Below are 17,660 nucleotides of genomic sequence, written 5' to 3'. Positions count from 1 at the left end.
ATAGGAAGGCGGGACACCCCATGAGAACACAGTGCTGGGCTGGTAGCCAGGGGTCCAATGGTAGTCCCATTCCTGCGACTTAGTCATCTTTTGGCCTTAAGCCACCCTAGAACTCATTCTTCTCATCCATGGAAAAAGGCATTCTGGCTAGCTGATGTCAAAGCTGCTTCCTGGTTTAATAAGCCCTAATTCGGGATACCATTGAGATCCTTATTTATTTTTAATTATCTTCAAGAATGGAGCTCAGTTTACCAAAAGTTTTTCTGTATTCAGATGAATTTTTCTAGGCTTTGGCAGATAAAGCTGATCCAGTGTACCCCCTGAGCCCTCTCCTTTCCAGTCCATTCCATACTTCCCCTCTCTCCAGCCTCACTTAAAAGGCAAAAGCCTTAGTTGTGAAGGAGCAAATGTAGCTCAGTGGTTTGAGCGCCTGCATCACACATATGCTATCCTAGGTTTAATCCCCAGTAAATCAAAAAAATAAGAAAAAAGGTTTAGATGTGATATAGGACCTGGTGAGATGGTGAGTTAAGGCCAAGATTTCAATTAGATGAGGTTTCTAGAGACAGTGGGAGCAAGGGGCTAGGAAAATAAATAAAATGTCACCTTAAACTAGAACACCGGGCTAGACAACAGGAAACCTGGTTTGATCATAAATAAGCTATAAGCCCTTGGACAAGTCACAACCTCTCTAAAGGACATCAACATTTTTAAAATGTTAGAATATTCATTAATTCATCCCATGGAGGAATTAAATCAATTAACCCACCACCAAGTAGAGATATAGGGTTTTTTCTCTAGAATTTTTCTGTAGAGTACTCTAGTTTCCTAGCTAACCTTCTTACTCCCAGTGAAATTCTGGCCCTGCCAATTTTGTATGAGATGTTATTGGAGAGGATACACACTCGCCTGCCTTATTCTTCATAGCAGCTATACAAATTTTATTTGCTTTCTTTCTTTAGAAGGAAAATTGTAGCATAAAAAGATGCACAGTAAAACTACATTCTAATGCTAACACTGTCAGGATACCACTGGCCTTAACTTCTACAGTATATCAGTATAGCCCTAGCGTGACGTAGAAATGCCAGGCAGGGTGTCTTGTGTGTGTATGTGTGTGTATTAGGGAAAGAGCTGTTGGTTACAGGGATAAGGGAAGCCTATGTTTACTGAACACCTACTATGTGCCAGGCTTTACTATATGTCCTTTATGTATACTAGCTCATTGATACTATTAGTATACCCATTTTTTGACTTAGAAAACAGAAGCTTAGGTTAAGCAATTTTCCAACAGTCTCTCGTCCAACAGAATCAAAACCCAATTGTGGCTGTCTTTCAGAGCTCACGTTCAGTACACCTGGGGCTATTTCAGGGCTCAACCCCTAGCCCAGAAACCAGTGTTGTTGGCAGACACTAAGAAGCAACATGAAACAATGTGAAAAGCTTGGACATTTGCTTCAGAGGACCCAAGTTCATAAGCCGACCGTGCCAATGTGAACTTGGAAACGACCTTGCCCTCTGAGTCTTCATTTGCTCCTCTGTAAAATAGATATGATGATACCATAAAGTAGTCCTTACATCAATTATATAAAGTATGTGGTACAAGTACTTTTTACATTGTAAACAGCAATATAAATATTTGTAGTATTTTGGGTACAGAATGTTGCTCTGGGGTCAGGGGGCTAAATATAGCATAAAGGAAATACATGCTTGTACTCAGTTATTCTCCAGTCTTAGACAAAACTGAAATCAGGGTGAGATTGCAGTCAGAGTCAAGGAGAGGGGCTTCCTCTGTGCCACTTTATAAAGGCTTTGCAGTGCACGTTCTTGTTCACATCTCTGGCCGCTATGAAAAGGTTTCACATCTCATAATCTGTATGCTAAGTTCTGGGGTTTTATCAAGGTCCTTTTTAAATTACTAAAGTGGCTGGGCTTTTATAAATCTCAAGTAGATTTCAAAGTAAGAAAATATTTTCAAAATTTTCAACCAATTTTTTCCCCTTTCAGCTTCATCCTTATTAATGATTTAGAAGCGGAGAAAATGGCATGTTAATTTACTTAGTTATGAGTTTACAATGTGATGTGACAGCTAAAAAGGCCACAACTATTTTTGAGGCACAAATTGAGGGAGCATTGAATCATGGGGCAGAATAGAGATGGTCCCTTTTTACAGGCCTTCAAAGAGGTAGCTCACGGAATATCGGGTTCAGTTTGAAACTAGAGAGGTATAGATCAACTGGAAGGAATTCAGCAAAAATGACTGAAGAAATTAAAGAAATAATGTCTAGAACATTCTTCCTATCTTGCCTGGTCTTGCCCCTGCAACCCTATCACCTGGTAACAGGGAATAGATTATAGTTGCTTTGTCATTTACATCTTACACATGTTCCCTTGTCATCTGTTACACTTCCCCTCTTGCAGACCCTGACAGTCAATGCAGATGGAGTTTTGACAAGGACTTGTATTCTCATACCCTAATGATGTCTAATAAGATATACCACATCAAAGTGGGTTGGACAAGTAAGTGTAGGCTGGGAGGCTGAAGAGAAGTAGGCCAAGAGAGCAAGGAGTTATTCATTGTACATTATCGTTACTGAGTCAATACCAGCATGTTGAAAGCCAAATGAAGTGCGTGGAGAACGAATTTGGTTCAAAGGTTCTGAAGCATTGGAGAAGGCATTTCCACCACTGCGTGGTGTGGACACAGAGATGAGCCACAGCAAAGACCATAAAGCAAGAGTCAGTCCCATATGATTCACTTGCTCCGTATTTAGTGCTGCTGCTTCCAAATGTACCTGTTACTGAAAGACCCAGAAATCAGTCCAATGATGGATTTCTTGGACATGAGACTATCCTCCTTATAGATTTGAAATTAAAACAAAAAACAGAAAAACCTTGGCATACCCATCAGGGGAATGGGGATACTCAGTCGCAGCCTCTTACTCCTCCCTGAGCCAGGTTCAGCTCACTGAAGGCATTTGTGGGTTGTTTCCACAAAATATGTGTTTGCATGAGCAAATGAATTATGACTTAATCAGAGTCTGTTTGTTCCCCGTGTTAACCCTGAGCTTTCTCTCCTCTTCTGTAGAGCCATTCAGCGCTGATGTCTGGGTTATGATGTTTGTGATGCTGCTCATCGTCTCGGCTGTGGCTGTCTTTGTCTTTGAGTATTTCAGCCCCGTGGGTTATAACAGGTGCCTTGCTGATGGCAGAGGTAAGGCCATACGGAACTGTTGCATTCTGAATTTTTTTCTCATTTTTAATTCCTAATCTCTGTACTCCTTACTGGGTGTCTGCCTCCTCCCTAACTTTCATTTTCATTTCTGAAAATGAACCCTCAGCCTTCTATGTCACTAGCTTGGTGACTCTTTAGAAACGCCCCAATTAAGATGTTAGTTTGAACCTATATATCCCTCCCTGGTTCAATCCTTTCCCAGAGCACAGTTCCACCCCTAGGCAAATGAACGGAAAGGCCAGCATTGGATCTATGTAGTATAAGCATGTCAGAGGGAGCGATTTTGATAACTTTAGGCCAGGATAGTCTGTCTGAACAGATGTAACTAAAAAGGCAGGTTTTATACATATATTTAGAGTAAGGAAAAATAGGGTACCTTGGAGCATACAGTTTGATGGAGTCGTGTAGAGTTTCCCACAGCCAAAGGATCAATACTGAGGCACAAGATCACCAAAGCATGTGTCCCTGGCTCAAACCTCTGTGCCAGGGAATATGGGAATTGGCAGTTTGAAATAAAATGGGTAGGGAAGACCAGGATCGGTCTCCAGGATCAAATTTCCAGGTGAAGTACACCAAGAGATGCAAAGTCTTCCCTCGTGGTTGAGGCCTCTGTGAGACTTTACATAAAGTTCATTAAGTTTCCGAAGGGGACCATGGGGTCCTTGTATAAAGTGCCTCCAAAACTTCCTGAGAACTCCTGGACTAGGAAATATTCCGCCTTCCCTGAGTCTTCTCCCATTCAGAATGCAAGCTTTATCCTGGAATTATACCTCCAGAGGAAAGATTCTTAACCCTGGCTCTATGTAAGAATTATCTTATGGGCTCTTAAAAGACAAAGATGTTTGGACCTGATTTTCTGATGTTCTGATTCACCAAGTCCAGAATGGGGATTTCGAACACGATATGTTTCACAATTGTGGTTTTCTGCCCTGGTTGCATATTCAAGTAACCAGGCCCACCCCACCCCAATTAAATAAGAATCTTTTGGATTGAGATGCTTCTTTGTCAAGCAGTCCAGGTTGTGAGCCACCACAGGAGCAGACCTACCTTCTTAGTTGGTTTGTGCATCCTGGAGTGGAAGTCTTGACATCTCCACAATATGGTATAATTGGGGTCTATCAGCCTGTGCCAAAGGGTCATCTAAAACCATGACCTCTGCTCCATTTTGAGAGGCACCAGTGACAAGTGAAACATCTAGAATGCGTATTGAGATATATTGTCGGAGTCGCAGGCCGGAAGGGCATCGGGAATGAAAGACAAAGAGAGATTGGGATTAGGGGATCTGAGAGCATTGAAGCCTCAAGCTCATCAGACAACTTTATTGATTACAAGGGGGTCTTATATACCCCAGTGTATGTGCAAAGAAGCAGGTATAGGTAGCCTACGTGCCTATACACCCAAACACTAGCCTATAAGATAGATAGCCTACGTGCCACTACACACAAACACTAGCCTACGGTGACATTAAGGAGCAACACGTATTAACTATTAGCATTACCTATAGTCTAAGGAATTTTAAAAAATCTTATCTCAAGGTACAAAGTCTAAGTGTTCTATACATTACAAAAGATATGTGCTCATCTTTTCTTTCAGCCTTTAACAGTTTCATCCCATTTGCTGGGAACTCCCAAATCACCGCATTCCTTAGGTTGCAAGCGTAGTCATGGAGACAGCACCAGCATGGAGACAGCATGTCTCTCCTTTAGAGGCCACTGTGCCTCAGTTTCCAACAATACATGGAGATGGACAGTAGCAGGAAATAAAGTTAATGTGCCCCCTAACCCTTGAAGAAAACCAGGGAGGTGAAAATCCAGATTCATAAAACCAAGAACAAAGGCTTACACTTATTCATTTTGCCAAACAATGCTTGTCTTCACAAAGGAAATCAACCTGGAGCTACTTTTAAATATCAGATTTCCTTGGGGCATTTTGCAATTTACAAGACCTGGGTCTGTAAACAACTTTATAGTTACACATCCATTCCATGAACTAAGTTCACACACACAGATAGGTGTGCAGTTAGATATTTGGTTCACCATGTGTTGTCACTGCTGATTTGGTTTGCTGAGCATGTGCCATCAGAATCACCGACAATATCATAAGACCTGCACTAGTATGTTGTAAACTGTGCAGGCAGGTATCTGTTTCTGTATTGGGGGGGGGGGGGGGGCGACATGCAAACCCAGGCTCCAGGCAAGAGTTCACCATTACCAAGCTGCGAGGTCACAATACTTTTATGGGTAGAGGCCCTTAAACTGTGTGTATCGAGATATGGGGGGCTAGGCCAGGGGTCTATGGCTACCTCGTGGGCTTTCTGAGATTCTTTTACCCAGAAGATAAGACAGTAGGAGACCAGTAGGGAGGCGTTGGCATTGGTGGGGGCCAGTTCCAGAGTCGCCTTTGAAATATCTATTGGTAAGTTATATGCCTGAAGAAGCTAAAGAATAATCAAGAAAAATGCATCAAAGATACCCAGCATCAGTGTGCATAGAATTGGAGAATGTCTGTAACAGCAGTAGGAAAAGACCACACAATTCTTGCTGACCTTGTGTGAAGTTGAAATCCTTCCTTGATAGATACAAATACAAATTGCAGGAACAATGGTAATAAGGATGCATGGGTGATGATAGTAGGACAGTCAGCCTTCCTTATTCAGTTTTTATGCGCTCTTGAGGGTCCTGATTATGGAGTTGGTGTGTGGGGGTGGGCGGCAGGAAGCTCCTCCGCTGCCTTGACTGCATCAAGACTGTTAGTTGGAGCAGGAGCCTATACATCCCTGGCATCTGGTTTTTCTCCTAAGGGACCCTCTTCTGCCTGACTCAGGGCTCCCAGGAGAAGAGAGCTACCAGCTCTCAAACTAAATTGCAATTGATACAAGGCCTGGATCTTCATTGGAGGGCTTCCTGCTCTGGACTTGTAGGTTTAAATGAGGGACCTGTCTTAACATTCAGTCCTTGTCTTTTGGTCGTGCCAGAGCCGGGCGGCCCATCTTTCACCATCGGCAAAGCCATTTGGCTGCTCTGGGGTCTGGTGTTTAACAACTCCGTGCCGGTGCAGAACCCAAAGGGGACCACCTCCAAGATCATGGTGTCGGTGTGGGCCTTCTTTGCTGTCATCTTCCTGGCCAGCTACACTGCCAACTTAGCTGCCTTCATGATCCAAGAGGAGTACGTGGACCAGGTGTCCGGCCTGAGTGACAAAAAGGTAAGAGACCCATTTGAAACCTCTCACCATTCCCTCGATCCGTTCTGTGCTGTAATCAGAGTTCTCAACATATGCGGTAATTTTCCTAGATCTTTAGAGTTGACCGTTCTTTCTTATATTTCTTTAAATGGGGACATGGGAGCAGAAATCAGTTTCCCTACTGAAATAATATTACTTCATGCGTACCTCCTGATGAGCAAAAGGTTGTCACCAGTACACCCTGGGCTGCAAATAAGGGGCTTGGTTTGTGAGCAGCTTTCTGAGTACGTGGTATGTCTTGCTGGGTACGGCTAGGTAGCTTGTCAGCCCAGGGCGGCCCATTGGGCATGTTATTAGAAGGCTGCCCCTGTGTACCCACGCTGGGGAAACTGGCAAATTCTGACCCTCATTTTCCTCCCGGTGGTGTTTGACTGTAGGCTCTCCCTTTGTTCTCCTGTACACTCATATGTTTCCCGGGGTTGAGCAGGAGGGTTGCTCACAAAGTGTCTTGAAGAGAAGTAACTGCTATTTAACTTGACGATTGCCCCTGTGTGGTGCAGATGAATTGGTTGCCCTGTACCAATTGCCAGCCCTCGCGTTGGTCTGTGCAGTCAGGAGAGGAAGGAAAGTGCCTGCTGGTTTCCATCATTCCTGAGTGAGGGTGTGCAATACCTGTTCTGAGAACATCTGACTCTAGACCTACCTGAAGCATCACAGTTTCCATGGGAGAGCTGTCTCCTGAAACCATGATGGTCGGAGCAGTCCAAGACTAATGATAAGAGCTACTTTCCTGTGTGTCCAGTAAAGCTCGTGGATACCCCCCAAAATGTTTCAGGGACCTTTACATACAGCAAGTTTCCTACTCCACATTTACCTGAGATTTAGAAAATGTGAGTTCCCACCCCCACCTCCCGGATGAAGCCATGAGATAGAAACAGCTGTGACATTAGACCAAATGGGTCACATAGTTGATGACTGATTTTATGGGTGGGATTTCCTCAAGAAAAACCATATATACTTAGTAAATGGTTTGAGAAGAGTGAAAAGAAGGAGACATTCTCTTTTGGGACTCAGGTTCTGATTTTTCCATCTGCCCATCTGGTACTCCAAAAACACTCAAAAGCAAGCAGGGAAGATAAACAAGCTTCTTGAACACACATATAATTCTGATTCCTTCTTCACTTTATCTCTTTCTCTGATTTGTCTTCCTTTTTTAAAATTTTCTCCCTTGTTTTTTAGTATTCCCTTTTGTATTTCCTTCTCCCCATGGACATAGCAGAGGACGAAGGGACCATGTCCCCATGGATTGATATGGCAGAGGTTTGATGAACCATAGCCCTTCCTGGAGTTTTAGGCTGTCAAGTGGGGGACCCTCCACATTTATCACATTGTTTTCTTCGAGTGTCTCTGAAAATCGCTCGGAGCACTGTATCTTTCCTGTATCATCATGGGCTATCAGGAATGGAGGGAGATTGTTTCTCCTTTTGTGGTTTTGAAAGAACGTGAAGTCCTAGGCTGCATGGAAAAGAGAACATGTGCACCTGTCTGTGCTCCACACCTTGCGTTTATATTCTGGAAAGTTGGATCCCATCAGTTATTTGCTTAAAGCCCTTCAGTGGCTCCAGTGCTTATGGAACAGAGGCAATTTCTACTCAGTGTGGCAGTCAAGGCCCCTCACCAATGAGCCCCAGTGTTCCCCACCACTCTGGTCTCATCCCCCAGTGCATATACCTGCATTCCACATACCAGGTATCCTCAAGACTTCGTCCATTCCTGACCATGCCTCTATCCTTGCATCTTCCTGGGATATTCTCCTTCCTTCTTCATATACTAAATTCCTACTCAAACTTCAAGGACCAGATTAGAAATTACTTCATTTGGGGAGCTTTCCTTGGCTTATCTGGGCAGTCCATCATTTTCTCTTCTGTCATAATAATTACTCACACTTGTATAACAATGTTTTGCTCAACATTATATTTTAATAATCTGTGGTCCTGTACTTGACCATATCTCTGTCTATCTGGCCATGATCTCCCAAGGTCAGGTGCCATGACTTGGTTATCATAAAAGGAAGCAAGGGAAGGGGAAAATAAAAACAGGAAAGAAGGAAGGAAGCTGAAAGGAAGCAATGGAGGGAAGGAAGGAGGGAGGGGGAAAAGGCTGTGGAGAAAGAGAGGACATTTACTTAAGAGCCTCTTGTGCCAAGCACTGGCCTAAGCATTGCAGGCAAAGAAAGCAAGAAGAGAGCAAGAGCCCTTTAACAGCTGTTTACTTTGAAAATGGTTGAAAATGGTTATCTGATACATTTCAGAATGTAGCAAATGGGAAAGTAATAAAGTATAAGCATCCTACCAGAAAGTGTCAACATAATTTACATAATTATAGAAAACATTTAAGTAACTAATGAATTATAACTGCATATCAGTGTCAGGAACAGTGATATAAATCAGAAGGAGACTTGTCTGAAATTGTACTTAAAACGTTAAATTCTTATTAGTTTTATTCCAAATACTTAGTGTCTCAGGACTAAGAAGGCAATGTCTAAAGTGTTTTCTGTAAATTAAGAAAAAGAAAAGAAAAAAGAACTTCAAAAATAAGTGTCATAGTAGAGGTGAGATGATTTTTCATGATGCTTTTACAATGTAATTAAATTTTCATCAAGGAAAGTAACATTTATAATGGAGAAGAGTTTCTAAACTTGGGGATGACATATCTTCCATATAACTCAGAATAAATGATAAATATCTTGAGTGATAATGGGACAATGTTTTTAGCCATTAGATTTATAGTTTTAAAAATTATGTTTATGGCAGAAAATTATACTCAGTCCTCATTTATGTTAAGGTACAAAATCAGAATGTTCAGAGTTGAATTTCCATGAAAACCTATTTTTTGTGCTCCTTTTTACTGGATGCCTTCCACTTTGTGTAGCATATTACATTAGTGAATTCAGAATTATTCCACTATGTGCCGTAACTCCATAGACGTGCAAGGTATATAATAACATTTAGGAGCCCTGCTTTACGTTCACCTCTCCCAGTGGAAGGTGTTTCTGAGAAAGCTGGTGACATCATTCTCCCAACAAAGAACCACATGCTAATTCTCGTATTTTTTACCTATCCAGACAAAATCTTCATTTTGCAGCCTATAAAGTACAGTATGAAGGGGAAAGAACTTGGCCAGGTAACGGAGTAGACGTATTTGCTAGGCAATACATATATACATTATGTATGTTATATATGTAGCATATGTATAATCTTTATACAGCCATGATTAGTCCCATTTTACAGATGAGGACACTGAGACTCTGGAAAGTTAAAAAATTCCCTAAATCAAGTGATAAAGTCAAAGTGTGAGTCCCTATGTGTTTGGCTTTAAAGTCTCTCTGCCAGGAAGCCTCGCTCATAGCTTATTTTAGGCAAAGTTGTGATGTAGCTGATGTTTGGCATTGCTACCCTTTGCCCCCACCTTCTCATCTAATTTCCGGCCCATTCATTTAATTACAGCACCTCCACTTTATCACATCCTTCTCAACCTCTGTGATTACTATTGTCACTAACAATCATTATCTTAATAAATAAAATTATTATTAATAAAGCTTCAACAACAATAATATCACAGCTATTTTTCCAGCTCTTGTTGTGAGCCAGGCACAGTGCCTGGTACATTACATAGATTATCATATGCAACAGTGCTTGTGGTAGTTTGAGTCTTTTAGGGATCCGAGAAAATCTTGTCCTTAGTGCTAATCCATTCCTGTTTGTGTAAACCTATTATGGGGTTGGGGGGACTTTTGATTAGATTAATTTAGTAGAACATGACCCATGGTGAATCTTAATCCTCTTACTGAAGTCCTTTATAAATGGATGAATACGGAGAGACAGAGAGAGAGAAATCTACAGAAGCTGAAAAAGGAAGCCAGAAGCTAGAGCACTGAAACCTGCAAGAGAAGGGAGACCCACAGATGCAGCCATGTGCCTTGTCTATGATATAGGACAGAAGAGGCCAGGATTGCTGACAGCTGGTCTTCAGGGGGAAAAGCATTGCCTGGGAAGCCTTGATTTGGACATTTTCAAGGCCTCAGAACTCTAAGCCTTATGCTAATAAATACCCATCATAACAGCCAGCCCATTTCTCGTATCTTGCTTTTGATAGCTTTTGGCAAACTAAAACAGTACTGTTAAAATCTTTGTTTACAGACAAGGAAACTAAAGCTTGGAGAGGTGAAATAATTTACCTTTATGATGTTCCTGGCAGCCACAGAACCCTTTCCAGACCCTGATGCTTTTTTCAGTTAAATCACTTTCTTTTTATCCTTCCATCTACCTTGTAAAAACATAATGGTTTCAGTCATTTTCCGTTCCTAAAAGTAAGAGTTATCTGAGTAATTGAGCCATAATAATTAGGTAATATTCTAACATTTATACTTTAATAAGTCTTTCAAAAGTGCTAATGTAAACAGAATATAATGATGATTCCCAATACTTGTGCAGACTAAAGAACCCTAAATATGACCCAATCCGAATCTTTACGCTACTGTTGGGAATGGGGGAGAGTGGGAGGCACCAGGAGAGAGAAGGGTCATTTATGGAGTCAATGGGGTTTAAAGGTAGGGATTAAGGAAGTCTGCCAGGAGTCGGGATCTGCTAAGGTCACAGAAGACTACTGTCTGCTATCAGGCTCCCTGCACGTCCCGGGGCTGCCAGGGCCCTGCTCCATATATTCATACCATACCATGTCATGAGTGACATATGCCTGCACTGTAATTTGCAGTTCTTTTCCTCCAGGAACTAGGGGAAGGAACTTCATTAACTTTTGGGTTTTTTTTTTTTTATTACCCCCTTCTGGTGTTTTGCTTTCTGTCAATGTCCATTCGCTGTACATTTTTCTGTGTGTCTGTATAATTTTTATTTATTCCCCCCCGCTACTCCCGCAGCTTGCTTGCTTGTCTGCCCTGTGTGTCCATTTGCTGCACGCTCTTCTGTGCATTTTACTTGTCTCCCTTTTTGTTGCGTCACCTTGCTGAGTTGGCTCTCTGTGGCACTTGCCAGGCAGCACTCTGAGGTGCTTGCAGGCCAGGTGGCACTCCGTGGCATCCGGGCCGGTGGCTCTCTGCAGCAAGTGGACAAGCCTGCCTTCACAAGGAGGCCCTAGGACACAAATCCAGGGCCTTCCATATGGTAGACGGGAACTCAACTGATTGAGCCACTGCCACTTCCCATTCATTCACTTTTTTTTTTAATGAGCTTTGTCTTTATTGATTTTTTTAAATGTTACATTCAAAAAATATGAGGTCCCCATATGCCCCCCAAACCCCTCACCCCGCTCCTCCCATAACAACAACATCCTCCATCATCATGGGACATTCATTGCACTTGATGAAACACATCTCTGAGCACTGCTGCACCACATGGTCAGTAGTCCACATTATAGTTTACACTCTCCCCCAGTCCACCCAGTGGGCCATGGGAAGACACACAATGTCCAGTAACTGTCCCTATAGTCCCACCCAGGACAACTCCAAGTCCTGAAAATGCCCCCACATCACCTCTCTCCTTCCCACACCCTACCCTCAGCAGCTACAATGGCTCCTTCTCCACATCAATGCTACATTTTCTTTGATTACTAATCACAATAGTTCATGAATAGAATATCAGTAAGTCCACTCTAATCCATACTCTATTCCTCCATCCTGTGGACCCTGGAATGGTTATGTCCACTCCACATCTATATCTAGAGGGGGCTTAGATTCTACATGGATGCTGGATGCAATTCTGCTTTCAGTTATAGGCACTCTTGGCTTCCTGGTGTAGTGGTTGACCTTCTTCACCTCCTTGTTAGCTGGCTGGGGTAAGTCCAATAAACCAGAGGATAGGAGTTGCAAGTCTGTTGAGGCTCAGGGCCTGGCTATCACATGGACAGTCCAGAGATTCAGGTCCCCTGAGTATACACTAAACCCCAGCACCAACTACAGGTCTGGTATAAGTAACAGAAGAGGCTTGTGAACAAAGATCACATCTAAGTCCAACTCCATCACACAGGAACACAAAATCCAAAGTAGGGCCAACTGACATGGCACTGAATTCCATCTGCCCTGACCATAGAATCTATGGGTCTCTGTAGCCCTCAGAAGAACCAATACCTGGAGTTGTATCTACTTTAGCTGTCTCTGGGACTCTGCTGAGGTGTGCATAAGGGTGACCCCTCTGATGACCTCCTGGCTCTTTTTTGGAGGCTCATAGCCATATAAACTCATTTGTCCTTTCCATTTCCCCCTTTTATTCAAGGTCGAAAACCATTTTTAACTCCTGATATTACATGTAGGCTGAGATATTCTGCTGGTCTGAGTTGACCCTTTTATTCAAGGTGGTTTTCTAGTTACATCATCAGCTGGTACTTAGTAGTAATCCCTCAGTGCCAGGGAGGCTCATCCCTGGGAATCATGTCCCATGCTGGGGGGAAGGCAGTGCATTTACATGCTGAGTTTGGCTTCGAGACTGGCCGCATTTGAGCAACATGGAGGCTCTCAGGAGGTAACTCTTGGACACCCTGCGGCTCTAGGCCTAGTTCTTATTTCAGGCGCACAGTCTCACAGCCATAGTCATTGCCATCAAGGGCTCATTGTTGGACCATCCTTCTTTTTTGGTCTTTGCTGTTGCACATGGGGATTATTGCTGTTCCATTAGGGAATGTGATAGAGCTCCCCTGGCTAAGAACTCAGCACCCCCTCTGTTGTCGTTTTTAACTGTAACCACTATGAAAATATCCAAACATTTTTATGTCCCCTATATATATGCCCTGGAGAACTCCCTCTCAACCATGTGCCCCCTATCAATAACATCTCTTTCTCCCCTGCCATTGTTGAACCTCTCTGTTATCCAAAACTTCCCTGAAAATGAAGCCCAATATATTGCCAGGTTCCATTAATAGTAAAATGGAATATAGCGATGGGTTTAAAGGTTAGATATAGAATACAAACTAATTTAGAAATATTAAAGTAAAAGTAAATTGGGGTATCAAAAACTTAAAAAATGAAAAAGTTTTGTTTTTGATGTTTTGCCTTCCATCACTGCAATAAGAGTTGCCCTGTATGCACATTGACAAGGCAACTTCTTCCAACTCTTCCTCAGTCTCTACATCCTTTCATTTTCTTTGTTTTTTTTTCTCATTATTAAGCTTGTCTTCACAAAAGTTTTAGATCACAGTAATTCATATATACAATATACAGTACTCCCACATATCCAACCTAAGACACTTTGTTCCTTCCCCAGCAATAATCCTTTTACATGTTCATACTATATTTACTGCAACTGATATACAGATATTGAGACAATAGCTTTCAAACAAGGTTACACTTGGTTTTACATTATGGTTTATATTTTAGACTATACAATTTTCTAAATTTTTTGTTATCTTATGTTTTACATTATGATTTACATTTTAGCTTATAGGCCCCTATACATTTTTGGTGTAATTTAACATGTCCTCTGTCCATCCTTGCATAATCTTGTGGAACACTTCCATTGCCCCACAGTTACACTGATTCCATCTATAACTTTTAAACGTCAGAAAGGTGCTCATCTTTGTGGTGAGGGCAGCATCTCTGCCTGTAGCATGGAAGTACAAGGAGGACAAACTTAAACACCTGTGTAACGACCGTAGGGCTTGCAAGTCTCCTTTTGTCCCTTTGGGAATTAAACAGGGTATGAGTTTTAAACCAACATACAAACAAATAAGCAAATGTACGTTCTGTAAGAAAACCAGGCTGGTGATAAGCACACAGCCTAGCGATGAGAATATTTACAACACAAGTACACAGAAATGTTTGGGTGGTGTGTGAGCTTGTGGTTGGAAATGGGTCCATGCTTTTCACTGCTCAAATGTATTTCCCTTGCCCTATTAACTTTAGGCTGAAAGCCAGAAGGAGGCAGCTGACCTCAACCCTGATCTGTCAAACCCTGGTTCTGGCCCAGGCTGTCTTTGTCGGACTATGGAATACGAGGCTAAAAATAGCTTAATAGAGGAACATGCAAGCATCACTACTAGGGCCTGGGCTGGACCTCCACGTAGCTAAGCAAAAAGTAAGGGTATGATTCATTGCCCAGGAATCCTCTGGAGCTAGTCTAGAGGAAGTGACAGAAGAGGAAAACCTTGGGTGTGTGCAGCCACATGCATGGGCAGAAGAAGGGACACCTGCTGCTTTGTCTCTTAATGGCTAAATTAGCAGAGCCAATCTGGCCCTTTTCATGTACTACTGCCCCAAGTATTGAGCATCTCTCATCCCTACCATAGTGACCTCTGTCTACAACAAAGCCCTGGTGCATGGCCAGCGCCAGGTTTATTGGTCAGGGTCAGGTACCACCATGTCTTCTTTGGTTTTATTTACAGATGTATTACTGAGTTCATCTTGACTGAGGCTGCAGGTGTTCAGCAGTGGTCCCCCTTCCAGTCCCAGGATGTAGATGACCCATGCTGACAATTGGGGTCTCAACAGAGCCTCAGAGTCTCCTTTATCTCCTTCTTTCTGTGTGCTCTTTCACAGTATTAGGCTTCTCTTTGCCCTGCTCCCTATAAATGACAAACTGCTTCCTGATATTCCATGACTTCCCACACAGGTTTCCTCACTCCAGAGCTCTGCTTTCCTGTTGGGGCCTGTAGTGGCTTGAATGGCAGCCCCCCAAAAGATATATCCCAGAACCTATAAATGTGACCTTATTTGGTAAAAGGGTCTTTACAGATGTATATGAATTAAGGACCTCAAGATGAGACCATCCTCTATTGTACGGGTGGGCTCTAAATCCATGACAAGTGACCTTAAGAGAAGGGCCAAAAGAGACTGACAAAGAAGAGACGCTACAAGGAGGAAAAGACCATGTGCAGAAGGAGATTGGAGTGAAGCCACCGCGAGGAACCCCTGGAGCTATCAGAAGCAGGAAGAGGCAAAGAAGTTTGTCCTCTCGATCTGACAAAGGGAGGACAGACCTGATGGCATCTTGAATTCAGACTTCTAGCCTGCAGAACAATATGAGAATAAATCATCCCCATTGTTTTTAGCTACCGTGTTTGTGGTAATTCATTACAGCAACCACAGAAAACTAACAAAGCACCGTGATGCCTCCTCGTGCAACCTATCCTCTGAGCCTGTTGCACATTTTAGCCTTGAGTGCTGCTCCCATTCATCTCAGTCTCCTGCCCAATCCTTCTCAAGTGGACATTTCTCACAGTAAGGATCAGATCCCCTTCCTCTTCTCACTTATCCTCTGCTGCTTAGGAGAACTGGTCTACCTCCCACTGAAGCTGTGCAGAGAGGTTTCACATGCAAAGGGTCTTCCCTGTGTTGGTTCATTTTAGAGAGACAATAAAAGTCTAAACATCATTGCTCCATCTTTGGGCCTGCTTGACATTAGTTTCACACACATTTAATATATTATTTGTTTGCACACTTCCCACACAACTTTCTACTAGACCTCTTAGTAGTAATGTCATTGTCAAAGGGGATTGAAGTCATGTTTAGGGAAAGGTTCCAGTTTGACAATTCTTCTCATGGAGTAAAACATTATTAGTGTATTCCTCCTATATCTGGATTGTGCTGTGTTGTTCAAATCTTAGCAGTGAAAGGGACTTGACTTGAGCATTGGGCACAGGTGATTCTTTTCATATCTAGGGCAAACAGCTGTCCTTTCTATTCTTGTAGACGACTATATTTTCCATGTTACATTCCTTGTTATACAGGAGCACACACCCACATGTATGTATATATGGATACACATACACATATATGATCTTTCCAAACTTACATTAAGATAAATGCATAATTGGTAACTTGGCACTTACAAAGCTACATGGAGAAAACAAGTTTCCCAAGTGTAGAGAACATGAATTTCACAAAGTGTACCTCAAGAAGTTTGTCTTCCTTAACTGGAAAAATAAGGAAATTTGTCTCATTCAGCTGACATTATTGAACCATCTTTGTGCCAAAAAGAAGAGGAAGGGAGAGAGGGAGGAGAAGGAAGGAAGGAGAAAAAAAAAAGGAAGATGTAGCGTCAGAACAACCTTGGGCAAGTTCTGCTCTATAGTCCTCCTCTTAGTGGTATGTCCCTATGCAAGATATTAAGATGACCAGAGACTTCCTATAGCCATAAATTTGTAAGAAAAATAGAAACTAGGCAAATCAGAGTGAGTATGATTTCACAACTTCCCCATCTGAATTGAATTGATCTGGGCCCAAAATGAAAGCTGGCAACAGGCAGCAAGTTACAGAAATCAAAACACATAGCATGGAATACTGTACTTATTCTTTGGGAAGTGAGAGAACCTTGTAAGTCTTTTGAACTGGTCAGATCATTGAATTTATCTGTGCAGCCTGCAAACGCGGCCTCTCCCTGTCTAGGCACCTCTCCCAGCTGTGGAAGCGTTAAGTGGCTCTCGACTGCTCCACTGAACTTGGAATCCGCGTACAGCTGAGGCCCTGGTTCTAAGAGAAGAGATCTGTTCTGTTTAGATGACTATTCAAAGCAGTTTCTTCATTCTGACGTTTATTTTCATCAAAGGAAAATAAAAGAGTTGTCCACAGTCTTTTCTCTCTGATTTAGGACAAAAATCATAAATACGAGTTTCAGTATAAGGGGGCTAAACTTTTGTATATGCTCGTGAAATCTTGGCTCCTGGGTTGAGGATTTATTAAGAATTAGTGTTTCACTTCTAGGCAACTAAGTCTGAGTCCTTTGAGACAAATTAATGCAGCCATGAAAATTCATATGTGACCAAAGGCATCAGGCTTAGAGTGAATCAGGTTTTCGCAGAGTCACATTTATAGTCACAGTGAAAATGGTGGCCCCGGCTGGCTCTAGGCTTTTGTGGATAGTTGGGCTTTCTTGCTCTTCTGACGGCCCCACCTCCAATGATAACGGGAGTGGATGAGGTCCTCAGCAAACTACAAGCAGCCTGTTAGATTTCTGGAATCTTTCGATGAAACTAGGCATGTGCTGGGGCCAGTGTGATCAGAGAGTGCCTGAGGCTGGGGAAACACCAATCATGTGGTTTACAATTTAATGTCGTTTCCCTTTCTCAGATGGGTCACAGAGAGCCATTAAAAGAGTGCTTATGCTCTGTAAACACTATCGTGTCAGGGGTTTCCTGTAGTATTTTAATCCACTCCTGTTTGGGGTTTGATTTGAGGGGCAAAACACTGACTCCAGGCCAACATGATCCTGATACTGCCAGGGTGGAAAGAGAAAGGAAGCAG

At 42.5% G+C, this 17,660-nt stretch overlaps 1 protein-coding gene across 2 annotated transcripts in view; it reads left to right on the top strand.

The window, feature by feature from the left end:
* Positions 1-17,660, top strand: part of GRIN2B (glutamate ionotropic receptor NMDA type subunit 2B) — a 475,047-nt gene that overhangs the window by 411,048 nt on the left and 46,339 nt on the right. For both annotated transcript variants that reach the window (XM_058282823.2, XM_058282824.2), the window contains 2 exons: positions 3,086-3,211; positions 6,207-6,436. In XM_058282823.2, coding sequence (XP_058138806.1) covers positions 3,086-3,211; positions 6,207-6,436 — 356 coding nt within the window. The remainder of the gene's footprint in view (positions 1-3,085; positions 3,212-6,206; positions 6,437-17,660) is intronic.

This window comes from Dasypus novemcinctus, chromosome 20 (assembly GCF_030445035.2).
Source record: "Dasypus novemcinctus isolate mDasNov1 chromosome 20, mDasNov1.1.hap2, whole genome shotgun sequence".
NCBI lineage: Eukaryota > Metazoa > Chordata > Mammalia > Cingulata > Dasypodidae > Dasypus > Dasypus novemcinctus.
This window is presented reverse-complemented; position numbering and strand designations above follow the sequence as displayed.